This window comes from Salvelinus fontinalis, chromosome 3, assembly GCF_029448725.1.
Source record: "Salvelinus fontinalis isolate EN_2023a chromosome 3, ASM2944872v1, whole genome shotgun sequence".
Taxonomy (NCBI): Eukaryota; Metazoa; Chordata; class Actinopteri; order Salmoniformes; family Salmonidae; genus Salvelinus; species Salvelinus fontinalis.
Window position 1 is genome coordinate 78,434,091 of NC_074667.1, and position 16,926 is coordinate 78,451,016.

Here is a 16,926-nt window from a genome sequence, read left to right on the forward strand (position 1 = left end):
TAATATGTGTGTGTGTATATGTACAGTACCAGTCAAAAGTTTGGACACACCTACTCATTCAAGGTTTTTTCTTTATTTGTACTATTTTCTACACTGTAGAATAATAGTGAAGACATCAAAACTATGAACAAACACATGGAAGCATGTAGTACTTTTGACTGGTAATGTGTGTGTGTGTATGTATGTATGTATGTATGTATATGTATATATATATATATATATATATATATATATATATATATATATATATATATATATATATATATAATCTCACCCGTGGGCTGCCTATTGGGGAATATTGTTCTAGGGACTGGGGCCCACACGTATTAAAAAAAACAGAGCAACTCTTATCATTGATGAATTCAGCGTGTGAACCACTGATGTCTTAAACCAACACGTTCATGCACACCCTTTGGTTGTGTATGTCTAGCTCCTACCCTAAAACGAACTTCTGAGCCAATGAAGGTTGGAGCTGATATATGTAACACCATTGTTGCAAACAAAATGGCAGCCTATTCCCTACGCAGACCACATGGTGTGTGTGTTAACCCTTTCACTCCTAAACACTGAAACATGTCTGTGTTCGTAATGCAGCTTCTACCCGCGGGTGTTTGAGAAGATGTTCTCTCAGAGCAGTGAGGAGGTTTCTATGCAACGATACCTCATGTCTTTCCCTCTGGTCTGCTCCCACTTCAACCAGACTGTCCATCAGCTCTGTCCAGAAGAGGTCAGTACCCAGACACTATCGCAACTAAATCTACTATATACTCCTGGAATAGGGTAAAGCATATACCACTGGAATAGGTTAAAGCATATACTACTGGAATAGGTTAAAGCATATACTACTGGAATAGGTTAAACTATATACTACTGGAATAGGTTAAACTATATACTACTGGAATAGGTTAAACTATATACTACTGGAATAGGTTAAACTATATACCACTGGAATAGGTTAAAGCATATACTACTGGAATAGGTTAAAGCATATACTATTGGAATAGGTTAAAGCATATACTATTGGAATAGGTTAAAGCATATACTACTGGAATAGGTTAAAGCATATACTACTGGAATAGGGTAAAGCATATACTACTGGAATAGGGTAAACCATATACTACTGGAATAGGGTAAACCATATACTACTGGAATATGTTAAAGCATATACTACTGGAATAGGGTAAAGCATATACTACTGGAATAGGGTAAAGCATATACTACTGGAATAGGGTAAAGCATATACTACTGGAATAGGTTAAAGCATATACTACTGGAATAGGTTAAAGCATATACTACTGGAATAGGTTAAAGCATATACTACTGGAATAGGTTAAAGCATATACTATTGGAATAGGTTAAAGCATATACTACTGGAATAGGTTAAACCATATACTACTGGAATAGGTTAAACTATATACTACTGGAATAGGTTAAACTATATACTACTGGAATAGGTTAAACTATATACTACTGGAATAGGTTAAACTATATACTACTGGAATAGGTTAAACTATATACTACTGGAATAGGTTAAACTATATACTACTGGAATAGGTTAAACTATATACTACTGGAATAGGTTAAACTATATACTACTGGAATAGGTTAAAGCATATACTACTGGAATAGGTTAAAGCATATACTACTGGAATAGGTTAAAGCATATACTACTGGAATAGGTTAAAGCATATACTACTGGAATAGGTTAAAGCATATACTACTGGAATAGGTTAAAGCATATACTACTGGAATAGGGTAAACCATATACTACTGGAATAGGTTAAAGCATATACTACTGGAATAGGTTAAAGCATATACTACTGGAATAGGGTAAAGCATATACTACTGGAATAGGGTAAAGCATATACTACTGGAATAGGTTAAAGCATATACTACTGGAATAGGTTAAAGCATATACTACTGGAATAGGTTAAAGCATATACTACTGGAATAGGTTAAACCATATACTATTGGAATAGGTTAAACCATATACTACTGGAATAGGTTAAACCATATACTACTGGAATAGGTTAAACTATATACTACTGGAATAGGTTAAACTATATACTACTGGAATAGGTTAAACTATATACTACTGGAATAGGTTAAACTATATACTACTGGAATAGGTTAAACTATATACTACTGGAATAGGTTAAAGCATATACTACTGGAATAGGTTAAAGCATATACTACTGGAATAGGTTAAAGCATATACTACTGGAATAGGTTAAAGCATATACTACTGGAATAGGTTAAAGCATATACTACTGGAATAGGTTAAAGCATATACTACTGGAATAGGTTAAAGATTATATCAAGGTTATTTAAATTCAGCTGTACTATTTCATATATATTGATTTTTTTCAGAAAATATGTGTGTGTGTGTATATATATATATATATATATATATAATCTACCCAGAACAGGTTCATGGAAAAACTCCTGGCCCTAATTCTGAAAAATATCAAGGTTGATATTGTAACGGCAGATTTCCTCCTCTTCGTCTGAAGAGGAGGTGTAGGGATCGGACCAAGACGTAGATGTGGAAAGTGTTCATTATTTAATGAAAGTAAAACAGAACACTTCAAGATACAAAACGTAACCAAACCGAAAACAGTCCCGTGTGGCATGAACACTGACACGAGATACAAACACCCACAAACACACACGTGAACCCCGGCTGCCTAAGTATGATTCTCAATCAGGGACAACGGTTGACAGCTGCCTCTGATTGAGAATCATACCAGGCCGAACGCACAAAACCCCAACATAGAAAACAACACATAGACAACCCACCCAACTCACGCCCTGACCATACTAAATAAATACAAAACAAGAGAAAACAGGTCAGGAACGGGACACATATTGATAATTTTCAGAATTAGGGCCAGGTAAGGTCAGGAAACACTCCTGGCCCTAATAATTGAACCAGTGAGTGAAACATCTCAATCAACCTGAGAAAAACAAATACAAACTCTCTCTGAGTATCAGTGATTTAGTGTTGGGATAACTCTATGGAACAACTCTGTTTCCTTGTCCTTTCTCATTGTGTCTTGTATCTTGTCTTGTCTTGTTGTCGTGGTGTGTCATGTCATGTCTGTGTCTAGACGGAGGGTGTTGAGAAGAGGAGTCTGCGTCTGTGTGTGACCTTCCTGGAGGAGATTGCCAAACAGACCAGCTCCGTCATCTTAGAGATCTGTAGCGAACAGTGCAACCTCAATGACCAGGTGTGTGTGTGTGTTCGAGATATGCAACCTCAATGACCAGGTGTGTGTGTGTTCGAGATATGCAACCTCAATGACCAGGTGTGTGTGTGTTCGAGATATGCAACCTCGATGACCAGGTGTGTGTGTGTGTTCGAGATATGCAACCTCGATGACCAGGTGTGTGTGTGTTCGAGATATGCAACCTCAATGACCAGGTGTGTGTGTGTTCGAGATATGCAACCTCGATGACCAGGTGTGTGTGTGTTCGAGATATGCAACCTCGATGACCAGGTGGGTGTATGTGTGTGTGTGTGTTCGAGGTATGCAACCTCGATGACCAGGTGTGTGTGTGTTCGAGATATGCAACCTCGATGACCAGGTGTGTGTGTGTGTGTGTGTGTGTGTGTGTTCGAGATATGCAACCTCAATGACCAGGTGTGTGTGTGTGTTCGAGATATGCAACCTCGATGACCAGGTGTGTGTGTGTGTGTGTGTGTGTGTGTGTTCGAGATATGCAACCTCGATGACCAGGTGTGTGTTCGAGATATGCAACCTCAATAACCAGGTGTGTGTGTGTTCGAGATATGCAACCTCAATGACCAGGTGTGTGTGTGTTCGAGATATGCAACCTCGATGACCAGGTGTGTGTGTGTTCGAGATATGCAACCTCGATGACCAGGTGTGTGTGTGTTCGAGATATGCAACCTCGATGACCAGGTGTGTGTGTGTTCGAGATATGCAACCTCGATGACCAGGTGTGTGTGTGTTCGAGATATGCAACCTCGATGACCAGGTGTGTGTGTGTTCGAGATATGCAACCTCGATGACCAGGTGTGTGTGTGTGTTCGAGATATGCAACCTCGATGACCAGGTGTGTGTGTGTGTTCGAGATATGCAACCTCGATGACCAGGTGTGTGTGTGTGTTCGAGATATGCAACCTCGATGACCAGGTGTGTGTGTGTGTTCGAGATATGCAACCTCGATGACCAGGTGTGTGTGTGTGTTCGAGGTATGCAACCTCGATGACCAGGTGTGTGTGTGTGTTCGAGATATGCAACCTCGATGACCAGGTGTGTGTGTGTGTTCGAGATATGCAACCTCGATGACCAGGTGTGTGTGTGTGTTCGAGATATGCAACCTCGATGACCAGGTGTGTGTGTGTGTTCGAGATATGCAACCTCGATGACCAGGTGTGTGTGTGTGTTCGAGATATGCAACCTCGATGACCAGGTGTGTGTGTGTGTTCGAGGTATGCAACCTCGATGACCAGGTGTGTGTGTGTTCGAGGTATGCAACCTCGATGACCAGGAATCTGGGGGAAGTGTACAGGTCACACAACTAATTAACTATAAGACTGATGCAGTCAATCGACAGTATTTAAAAAATATATATTATAACACTCCCGTAGTCACTACAGACGCCGTATAAAGATACAAAACATGGGATCTGGGAGACTGTATGGTCATTTCAATTCTAGATATTTAGCCATTGATAAAAAACAGATCCCCGGTTGTAGCTTTAATGTAGGAGTGCCTCCGTTGGAAGACTAAGGATGACTCTGAGAAGGTGTAGTAAGACTAAGGATGACTCTGAGAAGGTGTAGTAAGACTAAGGATGACTCTGAGAAGGTGTAGTAAGACTAAGGATGACTCTGAGAAGGTGTAGTAAGACTAAGGATGACTCTGAGAAGGTGTAGTAAGACTAAGGATGACTGAGAAGGTGTAGTAAGACTAAGTTGGAAGACTAAGGATGACTCTGAGAAGGTGAAGTAAGACTAAGTTGGAAGACTAAGGATGACTCTGAGAAAATGAAGTAATGACTAAGTTGGAAGACTAAGGATGACTCTGAGAAGGTGAAGTAAGACTAAGTTGGAAGACTAAGGATGACTCTGAGAAGGTGAAGTAATGACTAAGTTGGAAGACTAAGGATGACTCTGAGAAGGTGAAGTAATGACTAAGTTGGAAGGCTAAGGATGACTCTGTGAAGGTGTAGTAAGACTAAGTTGGAAGGCTAAGGATGACTCTGAGAAGGTGAAGTAAGACTAAGTTGGAAGACTAAGGATGACTCTGAGAAGGTGAAGTAATGACTAAGTTGGAAGACTAAGGATGACTCTGAGAAGGTGAAGTAATGACAACGTGTTGTTTTTCTCTCTGGTGGAAAACATTGTGTTTTTAATTTTACTTTAGACTCCTGACGGGCTGAAGCATAGCGGACAAAAGGTAAAATCGCTCACAATGCAATGTAGAATACACTTTAACTGAACGTGTTTATTCTCTGTGGTCCTCTTCATCATGTTTTCTACTAGCTGTTGCCCAAACACTGTGGCCAGACCATAAGTGCAGCCCGCAATAAGAAGCAGAAGAAACCGATGCCGAAAAAAGGAGACGTGCAGAAAGAGAAACCTGGAGCAGAGAGCCAGAGGAAGGACCGTGCCATCGTCACCAGGTCGGTGCTCTTCCTCCCTGTATTTCTCCATTCCTAAATCAAAATGTTATTTTCACTGTGCTTCATAAACAACAGGTCTATGCTGACTTCCCAACAATACAGAGAGAAAATAATAGATAAAACATAACACAAGCAATAAATAGACAATAAGTAACAATAACTTGTCTTTTATACATGGGGTAACAGTACTGAGTCCCTGTGCAGGAGTATGAGGTAGATATGTACATATAGGTAGGGATAAAGTGACAAGGCAACAGGGTGTATTACGGTAGCGTATGTGACTTTTTACATTGACCCACCCCCCCTTTATTTTTACACTGCTGCTACTCGCTGTTTATTAACTATTGCATTATCCCTTCACCCCTACCTACATGTACAAATGACCTCTAACCTGTACCCCCGCACACTGACTCTGTACCGGTACCACCTGTATATAACCTCCACACTGACTCGGTACTGGTACCACCTGTATTTAACCCCCACACTGACTCGGTACCGGTACCCCCTGTATATAGCCTCGTTAATGTATTGTTACTTTTTTTCTCACCTGTCCCGTTTATCCATCATTCTTTTCATTCATCCATCCATCCATCCCTCTATTCATCCTTTTCATCCATCCATCCCTCTATTCATCCATCATTCTTTTCATCCATCCATCCATCCATCCCTCTTCATCCCACTCTTCCATTCTGTTTGACCTCCATTCATCTCTCCTCCGGTTAAATCACTCATTCCGTTTGACCTCCATTCATCTCTCCTCCGGTTAAATCACTCATTCTGTTTGACCTCCATGCATCTCTCCTCCGGTTAAATCACTCATTCTGTTTGACCTCCATTCATCTCTCCTCCGGTTAAATCACTCATTCTGTTTGACCTCCATGCATCTCTCCTCCGGTTAAATCACTCATTCTGTTTGACCTCCATGCATCTCTCCTCCGGTTAAATCACTCATTCTGTTTGACCTCCATTCATCTCTCCTCCGGTTAAATCACTCATTTCGGGCACTACAACTATGCAGTGTAAAGTCTCTCTTCACATTTTAAGTGTTTTGTCGATTGATTGTGTCACGTTCCTGACCTATTTCTGTTAGTTTATGTGTGTTAGTTGGTCAGGACGTGAGGTTGGGTGGGCATTCTATGTTTTCTGTTTCTGTGTTGGTTTTTGGGTTGCCTGGTATGGCTCTTAATTAGAGGCAGGTGTTTGGCGTTCCTCTAATTAAGAGTCATATTTAGGTAGGCGTTGTCACAGTGTTCGTTGTTGGTGATTGTCTTCCGTGTCTGTGTCTGTTTCACCACGCGGGACTGTTTACGGTTTGTTCGGTTTGTGTAGCCTATGTTCCTATTCGTACGTTTTTCTTGTTTTATGTAAGTACGTCGTCTAGATCTGTCTACACCGTTTGTTGTTTTTGTTAGTTTAATCAAGTTCGTGTTTCGTTAATAAAATATGTCTTTTCACTTCGCTGCGCCTTGGTTCCCTCAATACTCCTCCTCTTCCGAAGATGAAGAGGAGGAGGAATGCCGTTACAGATTGGCTATTTCATGGGTTTTAATTTTGAAAGAAAAGTAGACCAGCAATTTCTCAAGTCTCTCTCTCTCTCTCGTCGCTCTCGCTCTCTCTATTTAAGTAAACATTACACTCACAAAAGAATAAAGACATTTCAAATGACATATTATGTGGAATTAGTATAAGTACAAAAACGGAGGATAAATAAATATGGGTTGTATTTACTATGGTGTTTGTTCTTCTCGGGTTGCCCTTTTCTTGTGGCAACAGGTCACATCTTGCTGCTGTGATGGCACACTGTGGTATTTGAGAGTTTATCAAAATTGGGTTTATTTTCAAATTATTTGTGGGTCTGTGTGTCTCTATGGTCGTACATTTGGCAGGAGGTTGGGAAGTGCAGCTCAGTTTCCACCTCATTTTGCGGCCTTTCTCAATAGCAAGGCTATGCTCACTGAGTCTGTACATAGTCAAGGCTTTGTGTCAGTCACAGTGTGTGTCAGTCACAGTGGTCAGGTATTCTGCCACGGTGTACTCTTTGTTTAGGGCCAAATAGCATTCTAGTTTGCTCAGTTTTTTTTCTTAATTCTTTCCAATGTGTCAAGTAATTATATATTTTTAATTGTTTTCTAATGTTTGTTTGGGTCTAATTGATTTGCTGTCCTGTTTGTTTGGCTCTGTGGGGTGTGTTTGTGTTTGTGAACAGAGCCCCAGGACCAGCTTGCTTAGGGGACTCTTCTCCAGGTTCATCTCTCTGTAGGTGATGGCTTTGTTATGGAAGGTTTGGGAATCACTTCCTTTAAGGTGGTTGTAAATTTAACAGCTCTTTTCTGGATTTTGATCATTAGTGGGTATCGGCCTAATTCTGCTCTGCAGGCATTATTTGGTGTTTTACGTTGTGCACTGAGGATATTTTTGCAGAATTCTGCATGCATAGTCTCAATTTGGTGTTTGTCCGATTTTGTGAATTCTTGTATGGTGAGTGGACCCCAGACCTCACAACCATAAAGGGAAATGGTTTCTATAACTGATTCAAGTATTTTTAGCCAGATCCTAATTGGTATGTTGAATTTCTCTCTCTCCTTCTCTCTTTCTCTCTCTCCTCTCTCTCTCTCTCCTTCTCTCTTTCTCTCTCTCTCCTTCTCTCTCTCTCTCTCTCTCCTTCTCTCTCTATTTCTCTCTCTCTCTCTCCTTCTCTCTCTCCTTCTCTCTCTCTCTTTCTCTCTCTCTCTCATTCTCTCTCTCTCTCTCTTCCAGTATGGACAAGCTGCATCTGACTCTGACCGAGCTATGCTCCTCCTTCAGTGGGAGCAGTGACTTCACAGTGTTCAACCACATCGTCACTCCTGCAGAGTTCCTCATATCTCACTTGGAGACACGACTCACCAAGTACGCCACACACCTTTTGCCTATAACATGATCTCTGTCTTATTATCTATTGCTTTATAATGTTGGATCGTTAAATCCTTTTCTCCACCTAAATCTCAATTTCTCTGTTAAAACAAGACATGAAAGGAGACCTTTATAATGCAGAGAAGATTTGTATTGTATTTTGTTTTTATTTAACCGTTATTTAACTAGGCAAGTCAAGTGAAGAAAAAATTCTTATTTACAATGAGCTCCTGCAGAGACGGAGCTGGGTTTAAAAATATAGGACAAAACACACATCACAACAAGAGAGACAACACTGTATAAAGAGAGACCTAAGACAACAACACATGACAACACAGCATGGTAGCAACACATGACAACACAGCATGGTAGCAACACAGCATGCTAGCAACACAACATGACAACACAGCATGCTAGCAACACAACATGACAACACAGCATGGTAGCAACACAACATGACAACACAGCATGGTAGCAACACAACATAAAGAGAGACCTAAGACAACAACATAGCATGGTAGCAACACAACATGACAACACAGCATGGTAGCAACACAACATGACAACACAGCATGGTAGCAACACAACATAAAGAGAGACCTAAGACAACAACATAGCATGGTAGCAACACAACATGACAACACAGCATGGTAGCAACACAACATGACAACACAGCATGGTAGCAACACAACATGACAACACAGCATGGTAGCAACACAACATGACAACACAGCATGGTAGCAACACAACATGACAACACAGCATGGTAGCAACACAACATGGTAGCAGCACAACATGACAACACAGCATGGTAGTAACACATGACAACAACATGGTAGTAACACAACATGACAACAACATGGTAGCAAGGCAACATGACAAAAACATGGTAGCAAGGCAACATGACAACAACATGGTAGCAAGGCAACATGACAACAACATGGTAGCAAGGCAACATGACAACAACATGGTAGAAACACATGACAACAACATGGTAGTAACACAACATGACAACAACATGGTAGCAAGGCAACATGACAACAACATGGTAGCAAGGCAACATGACAACAACATGGTAGCAAGGCAACATGACAACAACATGGTAGCAAGGCAACATGACAACAACATGGTAGCAAGGCAACATGACAACAACATGGTAGCAAGGCAACATGACAACAACATGGTAGCAAGGCAACATGACAACAACATGGTAGCGGGATAGAGAGTGACAGAGAGTGTAATGTTTACTGTTAATTTTTATTGTTTATTTCACTTTTATATATTATCTACCTCACTTGCTTTGGCAATGTTAACATATGTTTCCCATGCCAATGAATTGGGAGGGAGAGATAGAGAGAGGCAGAATAATCATTACATGGTTCGTTGAGCCTGACTGTTATTCATTCAGCATGCCATGCCATGTAGCCCCGTCTGATTCCATGACGTTAGTTTGTGTGTCTGTGTCTGTGTGTAATGTTCCAGGATCATCGTGAGAATGGCCCATTACAACCAGACCACCCAGGAAATAGGACGTCCGTCTGACCTCCTGGCCGGGATTCAGGCCTACACAGCCAGCCTGCACACCCTGTCACGTTACCTCAGTCTGGACGTCACTAGGCTGGTCAAGAATGTCTTACTGCAGCAGACACAGCCGCTGGACTCCTACGGAGGACAGACCATCACCACGCTGTATACCAACTGGTAACGTCATACCAGCAGCAGTCCTCCAATTGCTATTTCATGTCCCACATGTCCCGCAAAAAAAGAAACGTCCTCTCACTGTCAACTGGGTATTTTCAGCAAACTTAACATGTATAAACATAACAAGATTAAACAACTGAGACATAAACTGAACAAGTTCCACAGACATGTGACTAACAGAAATGGTATAATGTGTCCCTGAACAAAGGGGGGGGTCAAAATCAAAAGTAACAGTCAGTATCTGGTGTGGCTGCATTAAGTACTGCAGTGCATCTCCTCCTCATGGACTGCACCAGATTTGCCAGTTCTTACTGTGAGATGTTACCCCCTCCTCCACCAAGGCATCTGCAAGTTCCCGGACAATTCTGGGGAGAATGGGTCTAGCCCTCATCCCGCCAATCCAACCGGTCCCAGACGTGCTCAATGGGACTGAGATCCGGGTTCTTCGCTGGCCATGGCAGAACACTGACATTCCTGTCTTGCAGGAAATCACACACAGAACGAGCAGTATGGCTGGTGGCATTGTCATGCTGGAGGGTCATGTCAGGATGAGCCTGCAGGAAGGGTATCACATGAGGGAGGAGGATGTCTTCCCTGTAACGCACAGTGTTGAGATTGCCTGCAATGACAACAAGCTCAGTCTGATGATGCTGTGACACACCGCCCCAGACCTCCACCTCCAAATCGATCCCGCTCCAGAGTCGGTGTAAGGCTCATTCCTTCGACGATAAACGTGAATCCGACCATTGGTGTGACAAACCGCGACTCCTCAGAGAAGAGCACTTTTTGCCAGTCCTGTCTGGTCCAGCGATGGTGGGTTTGTGCCCATAGGTGACGTTTGTTGTCGGTGATGTCTGGTGAGGACCTGCCTTACAACAGGCCTACAAGCCCTCAGTCGGCCTCTCTGTCTATTACGGACAGTCTGAACTGTGCGTTCCTGGTGTAACTCTGGAAGCTGTATTTGCCATCCTGTCCCACAGGTGTGATGTTCAGATGTACCGATCCTGTGCAGGTGTTGTTACACGTGGTCTGCCACTGCGAGGACGATCAGCTGTCCCTCCTGTCTCCCTGTAGCGCTGTCTTAGCCTTCTCACAATACGGACATTGCAACTTATTGCACTGGCCACATCTGCAGTCCTCATGCCTCCTTGCAGCATGCCTAAGGCACGTTTACGCAGATGAGCAGGGACCCTGGGCATATTTCTTTTGGTATTTTTCAGAGTCAGTAGAGGCCTCTTTAGTGTCCTAAGTTTTCATAACTGTGACCTTAATTGCCTACCGTCTGTAAGCTGTTAGTGTCTTAACGACCATTCCACAGGTGCATGTTCATTAACAGTTTATGGTTCGTTGAACAAGCATGGGAAACGGTGTTTAAACCCTTTACAATGAAGATCTGTACTTGGATTTTTAAGAATTATCTTTGAAAGACGGGGTCTTGAAAAAGGGACATTTTCTTTTTTTTGCTGAGTTTAGGATTTGAACTGACAACCTTCTGTAACTTGCCTTCATCTCTTACTTCTCCAGGCTAACAGACATTATATCAGTCACTGAACTGTTTCCTCTGTCACCGCATTGCTACATGCATGTAGTTAAAGATGTTCATCAGCAGCTAGTAGCACCTGTGTTGTGCATTTGAATGCGTTAGGAAGAGGATATGACGTCTGCCTCTCCACAGGTACCTAGAGGGCCTTCTGCGTCAGGCCAGCAGCAACCTGATCGTTCACTGCCCCGCAATGCACTGCTTCGTCAACCAGACCATCGAGAACGAGCAGAGTTTCAGAGCAGAGGAGTACTCTGATATCTCAGGTGAGACCTGCCTGCAGTAGGGTACGCTGGTGACCTCTAAATACACCTCCACCCTCTCCACCTACCTCCACCCTCTTCACCTACCTCCACCCTCTCCGCCTAGCTCCACCCTCTCCGCCTAGCTCCACCCTCTCCACCTACCTCCACCCTCTTCACCTACCTCCACCCTCTTCAACTATCTCCACCCTCTTCAACTACCTCCACCCTCTCCACCTACCTCCACCCTCTCCACCTACCTCCACCCTCTTCACCTACCTCCACCCTCTTCAACTATCTCCACCTACCTCCACCCTCTCCACCTACCTCCACCCTCTCCACCTACCTCCACCCTCTCCACCTACCTCCACCCTCTCCATCTACCTCCACCTAGCACCACACTTTTCACCTAGCACCACACTTTTCACCTACCACCACCCTCTTCACCTACCTCCACCCTCTTCACCTACCTCCACCCACTTCACCTACCTCCACTCACTTCACCTACCTCCACCCTCTTCACCTACCTCCACCCTCTCCACCTACCTCCACCTACCTCCACCCTCTCCACCCTCTCCACCTACCTCTACCCTCTTCACCTACCTCCACCCTCTCCACCCTCTCCACCTACCTCCACCCTCTCCACCCACCTCCACCCTCTCCACCTACCTCCACCCTCTCCACCTACCTCCACCCTCTTCACCTACCTCCACCCTCTTCACCTAGCACCACCTACCTCCACCCTCTTCACCTACCTCCACCCTCTTCACCTACCTCCACCCTCTTCACCTACCTCCACCCTCTTCACCTAGCACCACCTACCTCCACCTAGCACCACCTACCTCCACCCTCTCCACCTAGCACCACCTACCTCCACCTAGCACCACCTAGCACCACCTACCTCCACCCTCTCCACCTAGCTCCACCCTCTCCACCTAGCTCCACCCTCTCCACCTAGCTCCACCCTCTCCACCTAGCTCCACCCTCTCCACCTAGCTCCACCCTCTCCACCTAGCTCCACCTACCTCCACCCTCTTCACCTACCTCCACCCTCTTCACCTACCTCCACCCTCTTCACCTACCTCCACCCTCTTCACCTAGCTCCACCTACATCCACCCTCTCCACCTACCTCCACCCTCTCCACCTACCTCCACCCTCTTCACCTACCTCCACCCTCTTCACCTAGCACCACCTACCTCCACCCTCTCCACCTACCTCCACCTAGCACCACCTACCTCCACCCTCTCCACCTAGCACCACCTACCTCCACCCTCTCCACCTAGCACCACCTACCTCCACCTAGCACCACCTACCTCCACCCTCTCCACCTAGCTCCACCCTCTCCACCTAGCTCCACCCTCTCCACCTAGCTCCACCCTCTCCACCTAGCTCCACCCTCTCCACCTAGCTCCACCTTCTCCACCTAGCTCCACCCTCTTCACCTAGCTCCACCCTCTTCACCTAGCACCACCTACCTCCAGCCTCTCCACCTACCTCCACTTACATCCACCCTCTCCACCTACCTCCAGCCTCTCCACCTAGCTCTACCCTCTTCACCTACCTCCACCCTCTTCACCTAGCACCACCTACCTCCACCCTCTCCACCTACCTCCACCCTCTCCACCTACCTCCACCCTCTCCACCTAGCACCACCTACCTCCACCCTCTCCACCTAGCACCACCCACCTCCACCCTCTCCACCTAGCACCACCCACCTCCACCCTCTCCACCTAGCACCACCCTCTCCACCTAGCACCACCCACCTCCACCCTCTCCACCTAGCACCACCCACCTCCACCCTCTCCACCTACCACCACCCACCTCCACCCTCTCCACCTAGCGCCCTCTCCAGCTAGCCCCGCCCTCTCCAGCTAGCCCCGCCCTCTCCAGCTAGCCCTGCCCTCTCCAGCTAGCTCCACACTCTATGATCTCATGTCTGCTCTATATATTTTCCATCCACTTTGCATAAGCCCTGAGAGATCTAATACCTCCTACAGAGTCACATACAGACTCATCATTATAGCATCCCAAATGCATTGTCATGTTGTCATGCTACTCTATTCCCTATAGTGCACTACTTTGACCAGGGCCCTTTATCATAGGGTGCCATTTTGGACTCAAATAATGTATCGTTTCAGTACTCCTTCTGTGTGTCTCACTCTGGCTTGACATTTACCAGGTGGTTTACCTGCTATCTATACTATCAAGGCGTCGTATTGAACCGTCATAGTAGTGTTTGTTAAGTCAGTGTCTAAATTAGTTAAACTGCTGTCCACGTACACACAGATCTGATACACATCCAGGGGCCTATACTCTGCCAGAGCCCTGTATTACGAAGTAGGTGTTCAGGAGTTAGCCAGGTAACTTCGGTCAACTCTGAGTTCAACTCGGGATAACTGACACCACGAAAGTAGCTCACCTTTTATCTAGGTACATTTCTATGGCAACAAATCCTTCAGAACTAACCTGCTGCTGGGCAGGCTAACTCAGTGGATAACTCTGTTTATCCTGCATTCAGAACTAACCTGCTGCTGGGCAGGCTAACTCAGAGGATAACTCTGTTTATCCTGCATTCAGAACTAACCTGCTGCTGGGCAGGCTAACTCAGTGATAACTCTGTTTATCCTGCATTCAGAACTAACCTGCTGCTGGGCAGGCTAACTCAGAGGATAACTCTGTTTATCCTGCATTCAGAACTAACCTGCTGCTGGGCAGGCTAACTCAGTGATAACTCTGTTTATCCTGCATTCAGAACTAACCTGCTGCTGGGCAGGCTAACTCAGTGATAACTCTGTTTATCCTGCATTCAGAACTAACCTGCTACTGGGCAGGCTAACTCAGTGATAACTCTGTTTATCCTGCATTCAGAACTAACCTGCTACTGGGCAGGCTAACTCAGTGGATAACTCTGTTTATCCTGCATTCAGAACTAACCTGCTGCTGGGCAGGCTAACTCAGGGATAACTCTGTTTATCCTGCATTCAGAACTAACCTGCTGCTGGGCAGGCTAACTCAGGGATAACTCTGTTTATCCTGCATTCAGAACTAACCTGCTACTGGGCAGGCTAACTCAGGGATAACTCTGTTTATCCTGCATTCAGAACTAACCTGCTACTGGGCAGGCTAACTCAGGGATAACTCTGTTTATCCTGCATTCAGAACTAACCTGCTACTGGGCAGGCTAACTCAGTGATAACTCTGTTTATCCTGCATTCAGAACTAACCTGCTACTGGGCAGGCTAACTCAGTGATAACTCTGTTTATCCTGCATTCAGAACTAACCTGCTGCTGGGCAGGCTAACTCAGGGATAACTCTGTGTATCCTGCATTCAGAACTAACCTGCTGCTGGGCAGGCTAACTCAGTGGATAACTCTGTTTATCCTGCATTCAGAACTAACCTGCTACTGGGCAGGCTAACTCAGGGGATAACTCTGTTTATCCTGCATTCAGAACTAACCTGCTACTGGGCAGGCTAACTCAGGGATAACTCTGTTTATCCTACATTCAGAACTAACCTGCTGCTGGGCAGGCTAACTCAGGGATAACTCTGTTTATCCTGCATTCAGAACTAACCTGCTGCTGGGCAGGCTAACTCAGGGATAACTCTGTTTATCCTGCATTCAGAACTAACCTGCTGCTGGGCAGGCTAACTCAGTGGATAACTCTGTTTATCCTGCATTCAGAACTAACCTGCTGCTGGGCAGGCTAACTCAGGGATAACTCTGTTTATCCTGCATTCAGAACTAACCTGCTGCTGGGCAGGCTAACTCAGGGATAACTCTGTTTATCCTGCATTCAGAACTAACCTGCTGCTGGGCAGGCTAACTCAGTGGATAACTCTGTTTATCCTGCATTCAGAACTAACCTGCTGCTGGGCAGGCTAACTCAGGGATAACTCTGTTTATCCTGCATTCAGAACTAACCTGCTGCTGGGCAGGCTAACTCAGGGATAACTCTGTTTATCCTGCATTCAGAACTAACCTGCTGCTGGGCAGGCTAACTCAGAATAACTCTGTTTATCCTGCATTCAGAACTAACCTGCTGCTGGGCAGGCTAACTCAGGGATAACTCTGTTTATCCTGCATTCAGAACTAACCTGCTGCTGGGCAGGCTAACTCAGGGATAACTCTGTTTATCCTGCATTCAGAACTAACCTGCTACTGGGCAGGCTAACTCAGAGGATAACTCTGTTTATCCTGCATTCAGAACTAACCTGCTACTGGGCAGGCTAACTCAGTGGATAACTCTGTTTATCCTGCATTCAGAACTAACCTGCTGCTGGGCAGGCTAACTCAGTGATAACTCTGTTTATCCTGCATTCAGAACTAACCTGCTGCTGGGCAGGCTAACTCAGGGATAACTCTGTTTATCCTGCATTCAGAACTAACCTGCTGCTGGGCAGGCTAACTCAGAATAACTCTGTTTATCCTGCATTCAGAACTAACCTGCTGCTGGGCAGGCTAACTCAGGGATAACTCTGTTTATCCTGCATTCAGAACTAACCTGCTGCTGGGCAGGCTAACTCAGAGGATAACTCTGTTTATCCTGCATTCAGAACTAACCTGCTGCTGGGCAGGCTAACTCAGGGATAACTCTGTTTATCCTGCATTCAGAACTAACCTGCTACTGGGCAGGCTAACTCAGTGATAACTCTGTTTATCCTGCATTCAGAACTAACCTGCTGCTGGGCAGGCTAACTCAGAGGATAACTCTGTTTATCCTGCACTCAGAACTAACCTGCTACTGGGCAGGCTAACTCAGGGATAACTCTGTTTATCCTGCATTCAGAACTAACCTGCTGCTGGGCAGGCTAACTCAGGGATAACTCTGTTTATCCTGCACTCAGAACTAACCTGCTGCTGGGCAGGCTAACTCAGTGGATAACTCTGTTTAT

At 44.9% G+C, this 16,926-nt stretch overlaps 1 protein-coding gene across 3 annotated transcripts in view; it reads left to right on the top strand.

The window, feature by feature from the left end:
* Nucleotides 1-16,926, top strand: part of nckap1l (NCK associated protein 1 like) — a 41,625-nt gene that overhangs the window by 14,339 nt on the left and 10,360 nt on the right. For all 3 annotated transcript variants that reach the window (XM_055918139.1, XM_055918140.1, XM_055918141.1), the window contains 6 exons: nucleotides 595-727; nucleotides 3,111-3,230; nucleotides 5,516-5,655; nucleotides 8,413-8,544; nucleotides 10,030-10,248; nucleotides 11,924-12,054. In XM_055918139.1, the coding sequence (XP_055774114.1) occupies nucleotides 595-727; nucleotides 3,111-3,230; nucleotides 5,516-5,655; nucleotides 8,413-8,544; nucleotides 10,030-10,248; nucleotides 11,924-12,054 (875 nt within the window). The remainder of the gene's footprint in view (nucleotides 1-594; nucleotides 728-3,110; nucleotides 3,231-5,515; nucleotides 5,656-8,412; nucleotides 8,545-10,029; nucleotides 10,249-11,923; nucleotides 12,055-16,926) is intronic.